Below are 17,855 nucleotides of genomic sequence, written 5' to 3'. Positions count from 1 at the left end.
GAACGTTTGACTGCAAACTAGCATGACGAGTGACTCTTCCGTCTTTCCTTGCTGTGTGATGCCAGTAGGAAATGTTGAAAAGCAAAGCTATGATCACGTTTGAGTTGCCCTTTCAAACTAAAAGTGTCAGCACCAGAGTGGAGGGCCCCACATGGAAACGATCAAAGGTGGAAACCAAAGCTGAGAAACCGTTTGGTGCGCACACACTCGACATCTCTGTACTTACTCACCCACCAAGTTTGGCAGCGCAAAAAAAGATGAACGGTTTTGGGAACAGTTCAGGGTGACGTGTAAAAAACCCCGAGGTCAGCCTGACTCGTCCAATCGAGTCATTTTGCTCTTCTAACTGTATTTTCATCATTTTTACAGCTTTTCTGATAAACAAAGAGCTCATTCCTACCAAACCACAGGAGGTAGATAATAGATGAACAATTAAAAGGCAGAAAAATGTGGTTTTACTGGGAGAGTTATTTTTAATAAAAACTTTCAGTTTCATAATTATTTATGACAGTCAATATGTAAACATGTCTGCAGTTTCACACATTTCTTACAATGTATGAACTACAGCAGCATTTCTCTGCCGTGTACAGAAATAGCACACATTTGCACGTCTTTTTCTAATATTAAAATATCTTCGGTATTAAATGTGCAAATAAACGTCTGTACAGTGAAAGAAAGATGATTTTCACTGGTCTGCTCACTAAAGATTAAAGTGGGCTGTATGTGGCCAACTATATGAGTTTGGTGGTGCACGGGTTCAACTTTGGATCCAGAAAAACACAAAAATGAAAAAACGCCAATAAGATCAAAGTATTGCTTTGGAAAAAAAACAAAAAACAGCTCATTGGACAAAATAAACAACATTAAAAAACAAAACAAAAAACACTTTTTTATTTATTTGTTCCAGTAACTTTTACAGGGTTTGCTTTGTGGTATTCAAAGAAACAAAAAGAGAGCAGCTCTGGTGTGTTTCATTAACACAACAGTTTCTAAGCTGGTGACCAGCGTTTCCCACTGATCAATACATCCAGTAACGTGTAGCCATACCTGTACACGCGCAATTACAATAATTAAGTAATAATAATGAAGGAAAAAGAAAATCGTCCCACGTTCTGGATGTGCTGCTGCCCGACAGGAGCGACGCTAAAGACCTGCCGTCTTTGCTCTGGTTTCCATTTCTGCCTCAGTGAGGCTTCCAGGAGTATAGAGACGTGTGCATGCTCCTGCCCCAGCACCCAGAATGCTCCTGCCCCAGCACCCAGAATGCTCCTGCCCCAGCACCCAGAATGCTCCTGCCCCCCCCCATAATGCTCCTGTGGAGACTGAGACTTAAACTCGGTAATATCAAAACAAACATTCACCACATTTCTGTCATGATGACATTTGACTTAAACAGAAGCAATTTAAGGCAAAGAGCTCTTAATAAAAAGGATTCATTTGACTTTGTTACTGTTTGAATCGACGTGCTGTTCTGCCGAGGCTCTGCTGGCTGAAGACAAAAAGTGTGAAAGAAATCCGCTTTTTAAAGTTTGCTATCTGAAAATGACACGGAAACAAAGGGTTGGTGGTTATTCTGTACAGGATGATAAGATCATCTTGATCCAGTTTTCTACAAACAGGAGAGGACGGCTAACTTTAAAAAATGCAGTCAGTTACTTTGTAGGTCACCAAGTGAACTTAAAAAAAATATTCCCACTAATATATGCACATGTGATATAAAGCAAAACCTTTGCATTACCAGTTACTACCCAACCGTCTCTCTAATACAAATAAAGACAAGCCCACGAGTAGGACGGTGTGACAAAGCAGCATGTATTTACAATGTATGTGTGTGTGTGTAGGAAGGGTGCTCCCAGTGACGCACAGGGGCAGTTTGGCATCACGCAATGCAGCACAAAAGCAATCTGGCAAGCCCAGGGTGGGGGTGGAACTTCCGAAGCTGCATGGGACAAGGCAGGACAGGACAGAGTGGAACGTGGGAGGGCAGGAGAGCGGCGTGTGTGAGGCAACAGGAAGCTGCCATGTCTTCTCTAGGAACTGTGCCCTCTTAGATGACACAAATGTTAGTCACACTAACACTTCATATCAGCCTCCCAGGACCTGCAGGGGAAAATGGATGCTCATGCACTGGTTACCAAAGCACAAGACAAATGAGGAAAATCTTTAGTGACCCAGAAAGAGAAGCCTAGAAACTCCCAGCACTGACCCAGTCAGCCTGGATCCTCCCCTGGCTCATTTCCTGCCTCACCGACTCTCCAGCCTCAGATACTTAACACAACTCATGTGTGCAGACAAAGTCATCAAGCAAGATGTTTTTGTGGACAGGAAAGAAAAAATTCCTCTTGTTCACACCTCCCTGCTCTATCTTGGGTAACGTTTGTTTACCAAACACACACAGAGAGCCTGCCAACGGAGTGACTGCGAGAAGTCTCTCGCTCTCAGCCGTTGCTGTGTCACCGCTTCTCAGCTTACACAAAAGTCCAGTCCTCTCATGTTGTCCAGGTGATTCAATATTAATCTACGGCCCAACCCACGACTGTCAGGGAGCTGCTCTCCGTCTCGTTTGGCCTTTGACTCGATGACACATATGAACAAATATGCCGATAGTAGTAAATACACAGGAATTTTCCCAAGAAAGCGTTCTTCTGTGCCGATCACTATTAACCTCCTAGGACCTGCGTCCACGTATGTGGACGTCACATTTTGGGTTGTTCAGACCAAAATACTAAATCTTGCTCTACAAGGGCCTGATATCCACTTACGAGGACGTTATCCTGCCCCTGTGCGATCAAAAGTTAAAGTGAATGTATGTGGATCTCATTTCTCTCAGAAACAAAAATCAAGTTAAAAAAAGAAATCAGGTAATTCTTTGTTTTTACGTGAATCAGGCCCCAATCAGCCCAAACAGCAAAGAGAAAGTCAAAATGCCACGAAAGAGTTCAGGTCTCAGCAGGTTAGCAATGATAACACTAAACAAATAATTCTACCCAAGTCACTCTTCTACCTCCATGTTTGTTTTGACATCTGCCCAGTGCTGAAGACGTTTGCAGCCACCATATTACACATCGGTTCTGACAAAGCTCCTTTCTGACACAATGGGATCCATACTGGAGCATTGCTGGCATTCCTGTGGTGACGTGCAGAAACCAGTGCCTGGGACCCCCACTCCTGGGTATGAGACTGGACTCGCTTTGGATCTGGGGTGTGTGTCTGAATGCGTGGTGACCATATCATAAATATAGAGGGAGTGGGAGTGCACGGTCCAAACATAGAGCAAGTGTCAAATGAAACAAAATATATCAGTGTGGGATTTTTAAAATCTAAAGTCAGTGTGAGCCGCAGACCCTTTTTACCCCTGATGCTGGTAACAAAGACACAAACATCATTCTAAGTGGAGACTTGGATATTTTTAGGAGCCCTTTGTTTGTTTTAATTGAATTGAAAGTTTTTATTGTCATTACAATAATATAACTGTACAAATAACATAAACCGACAGCCAGAGAACGATGACACAGACAGTCTGAGCACAGACACCAGTTCTGTAACTGTAACTCAGCTTAGTGTCATGTTTTTGTGGAATTCAGAGCATCAAACTCTGAGCCTGCCTGGAAACCAACCTGCACAGGTGTGGTCAGTCATTCAGTTTGCCTCCTGCTACGTTAAACCTAAATGTTTCTGGAGTTAGAAAAACAAAATATAGGCAGCAAAGTGTAGCATCCCATAAACAATGGCTGATATCTGTTATATGTAGTCTGTGGTTCACAGATATATACATAGAAGAATGTATGCAGAGACCCTAACATGATGACTTCATGTGAGAATGTAGTGGACTCTACGTTTTATTCATTCATAAGCGAACGGTACATTATTATAAGTTTCATTATTCGTCACAGTGCATGACAACACTGTGTTCCCATTAGCACGCAGCGACACACGACCAGCACATTTGCAGATCATATATAAACACACATTATTCTCCTTCTCCTCCATTTTTGGTATTTTAAAATTGTTCACTAATAAAAATCGCATATTTTCTTCTCACAAATCAAATGTCAAATCACTGTTCCAGCCACCAGTCACAGAGCCGACTCCTTGTTGGTCTATAGTGGCAAATGCAGACGCTTTCGTGGCCCAAACAGGACATTAATGGGTGACCATAAACTGAGCACTTTTCAGTGACCACGACCGCACGATAGTCCAGTTATTAACAGGTCACTGTGGTTGTTAAGGGCCATTTAAGAACATTAGACATGGTCCAGCCAGCATAACCTGCTCACCGCTTCTTACAGTGGAGACTGCTGGAGGCAGCGCAGGACAAACATTAGAGGTTAGTTCGTTCTGAAGAAGCCGTGGTCGGGATCTCTGAGGGAGGCAAGAGAGCTCGGGAGAGAGGCCAGTGATGGAGCAGGGAGGGGGGGAGTACACACACACATCCAACCACAGGACTCTGTGTTGAGAAACACTCACAGAAACAAAGTTTAAACAGAATCAGCTTCAATCAATTCAAATGCTTTTAGACTAAATTTATAGTTAATACGCTGGATTCAATATTTTTACCAGGATCCAGATTTGTTGTTTTAAATCGATTACGGTTGAAGGAGTTTGTTCTTCTAACGTCTGAGCAGCAAAACAAATGTTTAGAATGAAAAACAAGTTTGCTGCATTTTTGCTTTTGCACTTGAAATTAAATCACATTAAAATTGATTAAATTAAATATTAAATCTGACCGAAAGTAACCAAGTTTAGAGTCCAATGAAAGCGTTTTTTAATTTGGAAAGATTTTAATTGGCCCATATCACAAGTATCACTGATAGTGGAGAAATTGTAATTATTTGTTTATATAATCCAGTGTTGGGAAGGTTACTTTAAAATGTATTCCACTACAGATTACAGATTACATGCCCCAAAATGTATTTTGTAACGTATTCTGTTACGTTATTCAGTGAGAGTAACTATTCTGAACACTTTGGATTACTTAACATATTACCATGCTTTTTACAGCTACATGAATGAACTATTGCTGTGTGATTTATTACTATTACTGAAGGTTACTCTCCACACCAACACCAACTAAAATGTATCTTTCATTGTCATTTATAATTAAAGCACGATGTACAAATATCACTAACGCAGGAAGACAGACTCCTGGTACCCAGAGAGAGTCCTTATCTGCAGAACATGGAGTACGAGTGAGCGCCGGCCCAACAGATCCACCTGAGGGTGCACGAATGAAAAGCACCGAGTGACCTTTATGAAAGAATTTCATAACAAAACTATGCTTGAAAAAAGCTCAACAACCAGTCTGCCAGCAGAGCTCTGGTTTGGTCTGGTCAGGTTTGGCTTGTTCTGGGGTTTGTTGGTGCCATTCCAGACTGGCTACACACTAAGCCCACTTTGGCCCAGGGTTTGCTTCCTGTGGCTGTGTGTGGGTGCGACTGTGTGTGGGTGCGTGTGTGTGCGTTTCAGAACGAATAGTTGTTGTACTTAGTATTACCAGGACTCCTGGGGCCTCTAAGACACAGAGAGACGCATGCTTTAGATAGCTGAGGTGAGACAGTTAGGACGGAGAAGCCATTAGAAATACCACACACACACACACACACACACACACACACACACACACCCACCCACCCACCCCTCTCTGGTATTCTTTTTGAAAAACTTTGGTGAAGATGAGTAAGTCACAAGATGTTTGGGCATATTTATGTCTCCAAACTAATGAAGGAAACGAATTACTTAAAAGTCATGAATGAAAGCAATTGTGCTGCGTACTTCTCACAAATTTTTCCCGTTTTTTCCCCACAGGAAGTAAAAGTCTTGTTTGCAGTTATATTCCAGTTTCAGTCATTTCTGTAACAGCTGCAGTGTACACACTATCGAGATGTAGTTAAAAATGAATGGCTTTAAACTGAATTTAAGAGGCGTTGCAATTAAAGGGAAAGATCCATTACTTCAGAGCAGCAGTGAGTCAACAGCACCTTTTCAAGAAACTGAACTCGATCCTGATGTGTCACCCATGTTCTGGTTCATGAGTATGCAACGTATCAGTCATGTCTTTGGCGAACAGAGAAATAATGTGCCGGTCATGTTTGAACATGTGTGGGTAGAGCCAAGCAACTTCTTTCATGGCAACTTTTACATACAAATTAAACCCCACGAATTAGAAGGTTACCTTTACAGCTGTCCCAGGAGCTCCCTCAGCTAATCAGCTCTCAAACAGCTTCACTCACACACACACACACACACACACACACACACACACACACACACACACACACACACGGGAAAAAAAAAAACAAGCAGTGGAAAATTTAGACCAGGTCCGACTGCCGAGCAGCGTGAATCACAGCTCAAACAAAGCACCCAGGTTTCTGTCTAGGTGAAGGTGAAGGTTTCCTATTGTTTGCTGGATGACAGCAGGACTCGCATCATGCACCAGCTCCACAGTGGCCAGGAGAGTGAGCGCTACGGTATCTCAGGAACACACGACCCAGTTATTAGCTCAGTACACTGGCTTTATTAGCGGACCGCACTTAACTATACAACAGCAGCTGATCCATAAAACTGTGCGACAGTGGCAGCGACGACAACTCGGGCCAGTGTGTGGAAGCCACGCTCGCAGACCTGCTCAGCACTCAGTGATAGTTGGCACTAATTAAAGCTTTGCTCCTGGTAATTGCCCACAGACAAAACTTAATTTTAGGAGGGTTGCTGGGGAAACTCTGTATATTCTGCACAAACCTCCTGTGCAACCTATAATTTAGCAATCCTAGAAGAATCTCAATATAGAAAACTACACAATGTTCATTTATTTAGACGATCCGCTGGTTTTATTTATTCACATTGTTTGGAAAACAAATGATAAGTCGTATACAAACATGTATTTTTTGTTGTCGACTCGTTTCTCCTCCTAACTGCTCAAATGTGTGCACGTGTTTGCACCTCTCAGTCACAAAGTAAAGACAGAAGCTGCAAAAAAAAGACGACCCGAGTTGTTATTATGTAAACAGAAATGTGCTTCGATTATAATGACTTTAAGTCATTGTTTCTGTTGACTTAACATCGAGCGCAATCATTTTCATGCTGCCCATAATGACTTAATGGCAACAGTCATTACTGAAGGTAATTTAATGGTGGATGACTCATATGAGCTCTCTTCTAAAGTATTTACGACGTTCCCCAGCTTTCTATGTGAACCCCGTCTCAGTGAGAACTCACACAGCAGTGACAAGACTCGTCACTCATAACTTTAAAAAGTGAGCCGGGACGAAAGCTGGTCCCGCTCGTCACAGCGATCGCCACAGTCGTTTCGGTGGACGTGTGCACAGGTGCAGGACTTAAAGTGTACACACACGTGCACTTTTGTAACGCCTTTGCGGCCGCTTTCATAGTCTGCATTGTGAGCACCCACCCACGACCTCCTTTCTCAGAGCAGCTGGATAAAGTACACTTGATGATGTGCCAAGTGTGCCTTTCCCCCTTTTCTACGGCTGAGTTGCAGCTTTTTATCTTTCTCCATTAACCAGTGCTGAACCACGCACAATGATCTCCCACAGTCTCAGCAGGATGCAAACAGAGTGGAGACACGGGGTAGCAATTGGCCATGTCAGAGAACAGAGGAGCTGCCACTTCTGTTCTGGTTTCATTGACTGGGTTGGTTTGCCTATACAGGCTCAGTACCCCCCCCTGCTGGAGCCTCCGTGCTGTTTTCACAATGTTGACTGCCTCCCGCCAATTTCGAAGGAAGTAGCCTAATAATATATGATGTGGTGTTTTATTTCCAGCTAATCTATTGGCAGTATAGGACCGGCATATCAACCGAAAGCTCGCCTCTTCGACTTCCTACATCAGAGTAAACACTGTGGCTGATGGGAAAATGTAACAGTTACTGCAGGAGAAATACTTGTAAAAAAGAAAAGTTATAGAAACCACAGTGTCATGTGTGGGGTCACATGAAAGCAGTGCTGAAAGGGACCTCGGTGACATTTAAACTTTGAAGGAGGCACATTTTTCTACAAATTCACATAAAGATGCACCTTTTACAGTCCTGTGATTTTTACCCGCTGGCTGCTCATATACACGACACCGTTAAACATTTGTTAAGTAAATAAATAGATCAGTGTCCAGTTTATTCTTTATAGAGACCGTTTTTTACATTAACATTACACTTCTCATCATTCATGTGAATATGTGAGGAAGCTACAATGTTTTACAATATGTTTTTTTACAACCACAAAACTGGATACAAAATTACAACTCTATTCTGAATGTGTGTGACTTTTCCTGCATTACAGACATGTTAAGGCCGCTTGCACCACCTACTGACACTTAATAAAAACAAAGTCACACCGTAGTTCCCCCAGCGCTGTTTTGAAACAGCAGGAAAGTATTGTTTGTAAAAAAAAATTGAATTTTAATGTTTAGACTATTTGAACTAAAATAACCTCAGCTCTCAGGCAGAGCTGCTGGCATACAATTACTTTTATCATCTGCATCTAACAACGATTTAATTACTGAATCATTTTAATCTATAAAAGGACAGAAAAGATCTAAAAATGTCTAAAATTCCTTAAGTGGCATCATCCTTGATTTCGTCTTTTTAGACAACAATTTAAATGTGTCAGAGCACCACTCGAGTAAACATCACACTTTTTACAAGCTGAATACATATTTGTCATTGTTTTTCTTTAAATAAGGCTACGTTTAATATCCATCAATATCCTTTCATAAAATCGTTGATCTATCAGCTCGTCACAGGAAGCACCTCCGTTACAAGCGGTGGCGTCTTTCCCAAATGTTGTTGGTAGTGATCAACACTGAGAGCTCACATGAACTCCAGTTCTGCCTTTTCAAATTGTCATTCCTGCTTATAAACACAATGGAAACTAGGCCCAGAAAGGTCACGCAGCATGTGTTGGACTTAAAAGTTTGTGGAGGCATCTTAGCGAGTGCTTTGCACTTGACCCACTTACTATCACTGACCCAGTTCCTAAAAACAGAACAAGAAGCCTGCTAGCTTTCTCCAGTGCTCACTTACCACTTGTCAAAAATATTTTTTCAGGACCCAGAAATCTAGAAAATCACAGAGTAATCGACGCGGCTCATTTAGCAGCGCTTCTACAGAAAAGAAGACGCATAATTATAATTCTCCAAGGCCACTTTTGTACTTTTTGGATTGGCCAACACCAATTAAAATTTGGATAGGAGCCAATGACACAAATGCGACGTGAAATAAGTAATCTGTTGGCAAATCCCTGTTTGCATTGGTTTGAATATTCTTGCCTGATCACGATGTTTTTTGTCAGTGTTGGAGTCATATCACAAATTGCAGGTTTGTCAGTAAGCAGCACTTCCTTCCTACAGTGAAACACTAAATGCTTAAAAGTAATTCTGTTCAAACTATTTTTATTGGAAATTCTGTACATTTGTTTTTTAAGTCATGAAATTCTTTGGTTAAAAATCACAGTATCAGCTCTCGAGCAACAGTATGAGTCAAATCTCTATAAAAATGCGATCCAGCAAGGATCATCAAGTTCTGTCATGAACCCGGTGACACCACCGCCTGCAGTAACGACCACGCTCACTAGATGGTGACATCTTACTGGCAAAGAAAGTGAGCCGGACCGCTATTGGACTAAAAGAAACCAGAGGAACGCCTCTCAAATTACATTTCAGAGCACCAGAGTTGGCTTTTAAAAACAGCAGCATGGAGGACACGCACTTCAAAGTTTCCAGTTCAGCTCCACTGGGTCAGGGCACAAGAGTGTGACGGTGGACTCCTTGATGACAGATGGACTGAGAGTAGTCAAACAAGCAGATGTTTGGGGACCCTGCGCTCGTCAGCGCTAGAGACGCAAAAGCCAACACGCCTGGCACTAGATTAAAAAGAGAGATGAAGAGAAAACGGGGAGTGTGCGGCGAGGAGAGGCACAAAGAAGAAAGTAAGAAGAGGGAGTGAAAGTGAGAGTGAGCGGCACGGTAGGGAGCAGGAAAGTGGGGAGAAAGGAAAGAGAAAGAGCTCAGATCGGGGGAGGGAGAGTGTTTTTATCCTCATGTGCACTCAGTCAGAGGGGTCACTGAGTGCGATTGTTCCTGGACTGCCTGTCAAAACAGCGTGGCTACCAAAGCGCCTATTCACTGTGAAACGCAGACGCACGCAAACACACATTAGCACACTCACGCCAAAATCTCTTTATCAGTGCTCTTATTAAAAACAACTACTTGACAGCAGCATCAAAACCAGCTTTTTTAATACCTGCGTCACAGCACCACCATCATCCAGCGGCTCTGAGCCCTGTCACAGGCATGCACAGACAAGTGAATAACTGCAGCGTGAAAGAGTGAACACTCACACAAAATGCCGTCTTACCAGATAAAGGAGGAAAGTGTGCAAGCCAGTGCCAAGACCCACAGAGGAGAGGATGCCCAGACCGACCCAGTAGGCACACCACAGCGTCTTCTTCTCCATGTAGCACACATACTGCAGAGGCCAGAGAGAGGGACGGTCAACCACATGGCAGAGACACATGCACAGAGTGTGAAGAAAACAAGAAAAGGGGAAGGGGAGGGAGGGGGTGTGCACAGTGCGAGCAAGGAAGGGACAGAGTGAGAGGAGGTGAGAGTGTGTGAAACAGAGGGTCCTCTAAAGGCTGGGAGAAAGAAAGAGGGAGAGGAAGGAGAGTGAGGGAGAAACCTGAGGTTGTTGAGTTTAAAGGACAGAGCTGTAGGGTAGGAGTGTTCAGCACAGAGCACCATTATTCTTTCCTGGTGGCAGCCAGCTCTTACACAACAAGCAAACAGAAGAAAGCCAAGATCTCTCCTTCTCTGTTCATCCCCCACTATCACTCCATCTATCGCTGCTGTTTACACCGCCTCCTGGAAGCCCGGGCAGGTTGTTTTCAGGGGGAAGCATGGAGTGTGTAGATTACGGGAAGGGGGGAGAAGGTGGGGTGGGGGCTCTGACCAGTGACTCCATTTCCCAGGAAACCCAGGAACACAACAACAGCACATACGCTCTCTGGCTTTACTAGCAGGATTCGGGGAAGCAGTGCCAGCCAAGGGAGATTGTTACGTGTAGTTACTGAGAAGTGATTACACAACTCCATGACTGTAAATAACGCTGATTTTCTTCCCCGTATTCCAGGGGGCGTTAAAAACAGCAAAAATGTGAGCCGTCTCTGGGGGATTGTACAGCACGGCATGCTGCATCTGGGCATTTAGAAGCATATTTATGAGAAACTGGCAGATACAACCAAGCACGTTTATGCAAATATCAGCTGTCAGACAACAACATACTACTGTCAGATGAAACCACAGATTTCAGGCACTCTACAGCTGATGTGGATGCACGGGCAGGACAACCCTGCAGCAAATATACATGTTGCATTCAGTGCTGCGGTGGGCTAAAGGTGAGGAAATATAATCATCAAAAAAGTGACTGCCACAGGACCAACTACGTTAATAACCTCCTTGCATATGAATAGTTAGGATACGCCAAGAAATGCAATATGTGCAGAGTTTTAGTCACCTGGGTGTGTGCTCCTTCAATACGATAGGCAATGGAGAGGAGGGTCAGCAGGGTCAGCAGGCCAAACACAGTCTGTCTCTGCTGCCAGAGCCTGGGTGAAGAAGCAGCGAGTGAAGGTAGACAAACTTGAGACGGAAGTTGGTGGAAAACAAAGCAGAAAGACAATGTTTAATAGGGAAAGTTTGACGCCAGAGGGATCGTCAACAAGGACGTTTAGTGAAAGGAAAGGATTTCAACTTTGGACAAGAGAGACATCTGTTGGAAGCTAATCAAATCACCGCAGGTCTTCACCCATAGAGGCCGTGCTTCCAGATGGTGAACACATCCGAGTAATATGCAGCCTATAAAAGCACGTGCTCGGCCATAAGTGCCGTTACTGTCACCTCGTTAACATGTGTGCAGTGTTGCCAACTTAGCGACTTTGTCGCTATATTTAGCGAGTTTTCAGACCCCTTAGCGACTTTTTTTCTAAAAAGCGACTAGCGACAAATCTGGTGACTTTTTCTGGTGTTATTGGAGACTTATTTATGACGACTTTTTGACGTGAAAGCGCGGATCGCTCTTCTCAACAAGCAGCGGTGCTGCTGTGGGCAACTCACCCGTGCCAAAGCGCTCACGGGCGGAGGACAGTCCTCCTCAGCTGCTGTCAGGGCAGGAGACGTTCACACCTGTGCGTCCAAACGGCAAATGAATCGCGCATGAGCGAAGCCGCTGCTCCCGCACTGACTGTAACGCAGTCAGGTCTTCTTTTACTGTTATGCTGTTTTGTGGATCACAAGCTTTAAAACTACTTATAAACACACACACACAGTAACTCCACCAGAGCGCCTATTTCGGGTCACTTTTGCCGGTCCAGGCCTGGATAAAGGAGCAGAGTTGGAATTGTGACATTAAAAAACAATAATTGCTAAAAGAAATTTAATTCGTAGTTCTAAATAAACTCTAAATGCATTTAGGACGTTTTTACTCACTTTGTCTCTTCCACGATGTTATTTCTCTCTAAAACAGCGTAGGTTACAGTTACATTAGCATGACCAATTATGCAAATTAGGCGATGACGTCATTTGGCGCCTTCTAGAGACTTTTAGGACAACCAATAGCGATTTTCCTTACTGAGGAGTTGGCAACACTGCATGTGTGGAGGGGAGAAAGTATTCGAGCAACTTAATACAGAGCAGAATGAATCCAAAGCAGAAACTCTCGCGACAGTCGCAAAGACATTTATAGACTTTGAAAAATAAGTTATTGTACAGACGTTCACGTACACTCACCGTAAAAAGATAATGCTCACGTGTTTATTTTGAATGTTAGAATTAAACGTTTTATGAAAAAACTAAACGACAGAAGCTAACTATGCTATCATCAGATTTATGGTTGATGCTAAGCTAACCTTGTTTGTTTGCCCAGTGACCAGGACGTGCACATCTGTAGAAAAGGTTGGCTAGCTGACACATTACAGTCTGTGCGTTTGTTAAAACCGTTTCTTTCACATATTTACTGCCCAAACTGACACGGAGTGAACAGAAGCGCATGCGCGCTGGTCCCAGGTGCAAATAATTAGGGTTGATTAAAGGAAAAGTCAGAGTAGCATGAAATTAGCCCCCAGTGAGAAGGTCAGAGCAAACAGTTGTCTCCATGTGCTGTCGGCTTCACTCACTTATTTCAGGTACTGGAGCACACCACATTAGCACTGACATGGAAAACTGGCTCTTGTAGCTAATTAGAGGTTAGCTAATAGAAATAGAATAGAATAGAACTGGAAGCATTCTAATAAACTCAGAATTAATCCATTAAAAATACCTAGGGGCAGCTGCCTGTTTGTGGAAGCCATACCTCTCCAACTTCAATACAGCGGTCGGAGATGGATGTCGCTGTTTTACGTATGTTACTAAAGACCGGCTACATTTATAGCCATTTAACATGTGTGCATGTATATTTTCACATCTCTTTTTCTTATGTTTTTCTTCTCCCTCATTTTCCGACTCACCTCCAGCCTCATCTCTTTAACTCAAGGCTCTGACAGTGAGCTGGCTAAACAACAACAGCTGGTCACAAGCTAACATTAGGCCAGTTAATGTCCAACTGTGTTACACCCACTTCAAAGAGCAGCTAATTGAGACTAACAGCAGCTAACGCGAAGCTAACAGCAGCATTTACTGAAAAGCTCAGAATAGCTGCAACACCTCAACTCCAGATCACATCAGTCAGAAGTAAGTAATCCACCGGCACACGATTCATTTGACAAAGTTTAAAGCCTCCTTCACAGTAAACAACATACTGACAGTTGAGGTAAACAGTGAACTGACAGCCTACGCTTACTGCAGACGAACAGTGATCGTTTGTCGTACACCTGGTAAAAAACAGAATTCAGTGATCTGCAATTTGGTGACATCTAACGATGAGATTAGGATTTAGTCCAGGTTTTACTCTTGGGCTGTGTTAGAGTATCTTTGCATGATTTAATTTGCCTTGAAGTTTAAACCGTAGGTGGGTGGGGCTTATGTGTGTGCCATGACAGTATCGAGGATATCCCGTCTTTGAAATCACACACATCCAAGAATAGAAAAAAACACTGCAAATGTGTTTTTATTAAGACCAGAATTTCCATTCATTTGACCGTAATGATTTCTCACCACATGCCCTCCCCTATCCTAATCCTGCATTGTTTCACAAGCTACCTACATATTAAGAACAACAAGTGCATAGCCACAAGACAGGACAGTCTGTTGCCTTGAGGACTCCCACATGTTGTAAATTACAAACCGCTTTTAACAACATCCAGGATAAACCTCTCTGCATGCGAGTGCACTAAAGCCCTAATGTGTTTGCATGTGTGCTGGGGAGTAGCAGCTTCTCTCAGTCACAGCGCTGCTCGTGGTGCTTGCGGCTCACCACATCCTCTTGTAGTTTTAGAAAATAAACACGTTGTCCTGACACGCTTAACCGCAAAGGCCCCCCTGAGAGTACACTCTGACCTTCTTCTGGGTTCTTTGTTATTAGGTGTACAAAGACACGTTTTCCACCACAGGGAACATGCTGTCAAGACAAATTCTGACGGAGTCTGAGCTGATGTTGTTGCTTTGTTGGTGGGATCATGCCAGTGTGTGTGGCGGAAAGACTTTCTTGGTAGAAAGGAAGAGGAGTGCAAAGTGAAAATATATACACATGTAAACAGATCCTGTGGTGTTTTTGTTGCACTGTGCTGAAGACTGAAGATAGAACAACAGTTAACTGAGACAATCAACGTTACATCTGATCTGGTGGTGTTTATATCCTTCTTGTGTAAGTGAGGACTGCATAGTGCTGCCTCTTCCTCTTTTTGTGCAATGAAAGCAGCAACTGTCACTATAAATAATACTGAAAAAACTACTGCTTAAATAGGACAAATCTATGTGCTGATTTCCCAGTGAAACAAACTCACAGGACATAAATGTTTCAAGTTTTTCCTTTTATTCGTCATTAACAGCTGAGCAGATGCAAAGAAGCTATACTGAAACGGTTTGTGCATTGTATCTTACTAATTCACCAAAAGTCTAATGTTACCACGTTGCCTGTTTTAACATTACAGTGGGGCAAAAAAGTATTTAGTCAGCCACCGATTGTGCAAGTTCCCCCACTTAAAATGATGACAGAGGTCAGTAATTTGCACCAGAGGTACACTTCAACTGTGAGAGACAGAATGTGAAAAAAAAATCCATGAATCCACATGGTAGGATTTGTAAAGAATTTATTGGTAAATCAGGGTGGAAAATAAGTATTTGGTCACCTCAAACAAGGAAAATCTCTGGCTCTCACAGACCTGTAACGTCTTCTGTAAGAAGCTTTTCTGTCCCCCACTCGTTACCTGTATGAATGGCACCTGTTTGAACTCATCATCTGTATAAAAGACACCTGTCCACAGCCTCAAACAGTCAGACTCCAAACTCCGCCATGGCCAAGACCAAAGAGCTTTCGAAGGACACCAGGAAAAGTATTGTAGACCTGCACCAGACTGGGAAGAGTGAATCTACAATAGGCAAGCAGCTTGGTGTGAAAAAATCAACTGTGGGAGCAATCATCAGAAAATGGAAGACATACAAGACCACTGATAATCTCCCTCGATCTGGGGCTCCACGCAAGATCTCATCCCGTGGGGTCAAAATGATCATGAGAACGGTGAGCAAAGATCCCAGAACCACACGGGGGGACCTGGTGAATGACCTGCAGAGAGCTGGGACCAAAGTAACAAAGGTCACCATCAGTAACACACTACAACGGCAGGGAATCAAATCCCGCAGTGCCAGACGTGTTCCGCTGCTGAAGCCAGTGCATGTCCAGGCCCGTCTGAAGTTTGCCAGAGAGCACATGGATGATACAGCAGAGGATTGGGAGAATGTCATGTGGTCAGATGAAACCAAAGTAGAACTTTTTGGTATAAACTCAACTCGTCGTGTTTGGAGGAAGAAGAATACTGAGTTGCATCCCAAGAACACCATACCTACTGTGAAGCATGGGGGTGGAAACATCATGCTATGGGGCTGTTTTTCTGCCAAGGGGACAGGACGACTGATCCGTGTTAAGGACAGAATGAATGGGGCCATGTATCGTGAGATTTTGAGCCAAAACCTCCTTCCATCAGTGAGAACTTTGAAGATGAAACGAGGCTGGGTCTTCCAACATGACAATGATCCAAAACACACTGCCCGGGCAACAAAGGAGTGGCTCCGTAAGAAGCATTTGAAAGTCCTGGAGTGGCCTAGCCAGTCTCCAGACCTCAACCCCATAGAAAATCTGTGGCGGGAGTTGAAAGTCCGTGTTGCTCGGCGACAGCCCCAAAACATCACTGCTCTCGAGAAGATCTGCATGGAGGGATGGGCCAAAATACCAGCTACTGTGTGTGCAAACCTGGTAAAGACCTATAGTAAACGTTTGACCTCTGTTATTGCCAACAAAGGTTATGTTACAAAGTATTGAGTTGTATTTTTGTTATTGACCAAATACTTATTTTCCACCCTGATTTACCAATAAATCCTTTACAAATCCTACCATGTGGATTCATGGATTTTTTTTCACATTCTGTCTCTCACAGTTGAAGTGTACCTCTGGTGCAAATTACTGACCTCTGTCATCATTTTAGGTGGGGGAACTTGCACAATCGGTGGCTGACTAAATACTTTTTTGCCCCACTGTATCATTAATGTTAAAGCTCTTATTGACTGAGCACTCGCTCATGAAGCCACAGGCAGGAACAGATCAGAGACAGTGCAGTCTCACCTCCACGTCCAGCCTTTCAGGGTGATCAGCAGTTCCAGAGTGAAGTAGTGAAGCGTGAGCAGAGGTTTCTTCCATAACACGAGGGCTTCGCGCTCATCCGAGTCCGTCTGTCTCCCGCCATCCGCAGGGAGCCCCGAGTCTTCTATCATTCAAGAACACACACAAACAAATGTGGGCGTGCAGGAGAACCATTTATATACTGGTTCACTTATAGTGTCATTAAGCATTTTTAGACTTTACCTCCCAGCTCCCCATTTTGCTGCTCCTTTACACCCAGTCGCCTCTGAAGCAGTTCACCTTCGGCCCCACACTTTGCCATCTCATTCATCTGGAAGGCGTCCTGCTGAGACAAGAGACGGGCATTGAGCGCAGCGTCGCGCATGCTGATCTGCTCGCCAGATCTGAAAGCGCTACTGGTCCCAAACAAACACAGTGTCGCTTTCAATAACACGGAGAACCCCCGAATATTTTCCACTCTCAAGCATGTCTCCATACACACTTGCACACGGGGTAAACAGCTGCAGAGCGCCAGTAACCCAGTCAGGCCTGTGCATGACCTAATAAGTACCTTAATTAGCGCTGATACTGGGAGCGCATGCAAATCTTGTTCATTTTTCTGTGCAGACAACTTTTGAGAGGTTTCTCCCAATAATCTTCAATATGTTTAAATAATAGATTTAACGGTGTAAGACGGTGTTGTGCTTCATGCTTCCTCCCTTCGTTTGTTCACAGGAGATCCACGCACCTCCGTGCTCGTGCCTGCAAGCATGTAAGTGTGTCACTACAGAGCCTCGTGTCTCTCAGGAATCAGTGAGCATCAAGATGGGGACTCTGACACTGAGGTGTGCAGCTCACCATCTGCTGGAATTGCCAGTTCCTCTTGCAGACACACACATACTCTCAGAGCTTGTCCTTCTTATACATAAAGAACTGCACATAGACTCAGTGGCAGATTTCAAACCTTCAGGACATGTGCTCATTAGAAGCACTCACTCAATGCTGCAACAAATCATTTGCTTGTTTGCACATGAGAAAACAGAGCCTTGTCCAAGAACCATGCTATTCATCATATCCT

General features: G+C 43.7%; 1 protein-coding gene and 1 long non-coding RNA gene across 5 annotated transcripts in view; one reads left to right on the top strand and one right to left on the bottom strand.

Moving 5' to 3' along the window:
• Positions 1-17,855, bottom strand: part of LOC146699623 (vacuole membrane protein 1-like) — a 56,564-nt gene that overhangs the window by 37,871 nt on the left and 838 nt on the right. For 2 of the 3 annotated variants that reach the window (XM_085469417.1, XM_085469419.1), the window contains exons 2-5: positions 17,021-17,120; positions 16,781-16,922; positions 11,528-11,618; positions 10,370-10,480 (exon numbers count right to left, since the gene is read on the bottom strand). In XM_085469417.1, coding sequence (XP_085325543.1) covers positions 10,370-10,480; positions 11,528-11,618; positions 16,781-16,922; positions 17,021-17,108 — 432 coding nt within the window. In that variant the 5' untranslated portion in view covers positions 17,109-17,120. Of the gene's footprint in view, positions 1-10,369; positions 10,481-11,527; positions 11,619-16,780; positions 16,923-17,020; positions 17,124-17,855 lie in introns of all 3 variants that reach the window. The other variant, XM_085469418.1, reaches the window with a different exon arrangement.
• Positions 12,712-17,683, top strand: LOC146699624 (uncharacterized). 2 transcript variants are annotated; one of them, XR_014922434.1, is made up of 4 exons: positions 12,712-13,193; positions 13,332-13,407; positions 13,521-13,737; positions 17,513-17,683. It is a non-coding gene; the product is annotated as an uncharacterized LOC146699624 (long non-coding RNA). The 2 variants fall into 2 exon arrangements; XR_014922433.1 differs by having other exon boundaries at positions 12,712-13,407.

The sequence above is a fragment of the Copadichromis virginalis genome, linkage group LG10 (genome assembly GCF_057382275.1).
Source record: "Copadichromis virginalis isolate Kocher_CV1m ecotype Utaka linkage group LG10, C_Virginalis_male_GT1.1, whole genome shotgun sequence".
Taxonomy (NCBI): domain Eukaryota; kingdom Metazoa; phylum Chordata; class Actinopteri; order Cichliformes; family Cichlidae; genus Copadichromis; species Copadichromis virginalis.
This window is presented reverse-complemented; position numbering and strand designations above follow the sequence as displayed.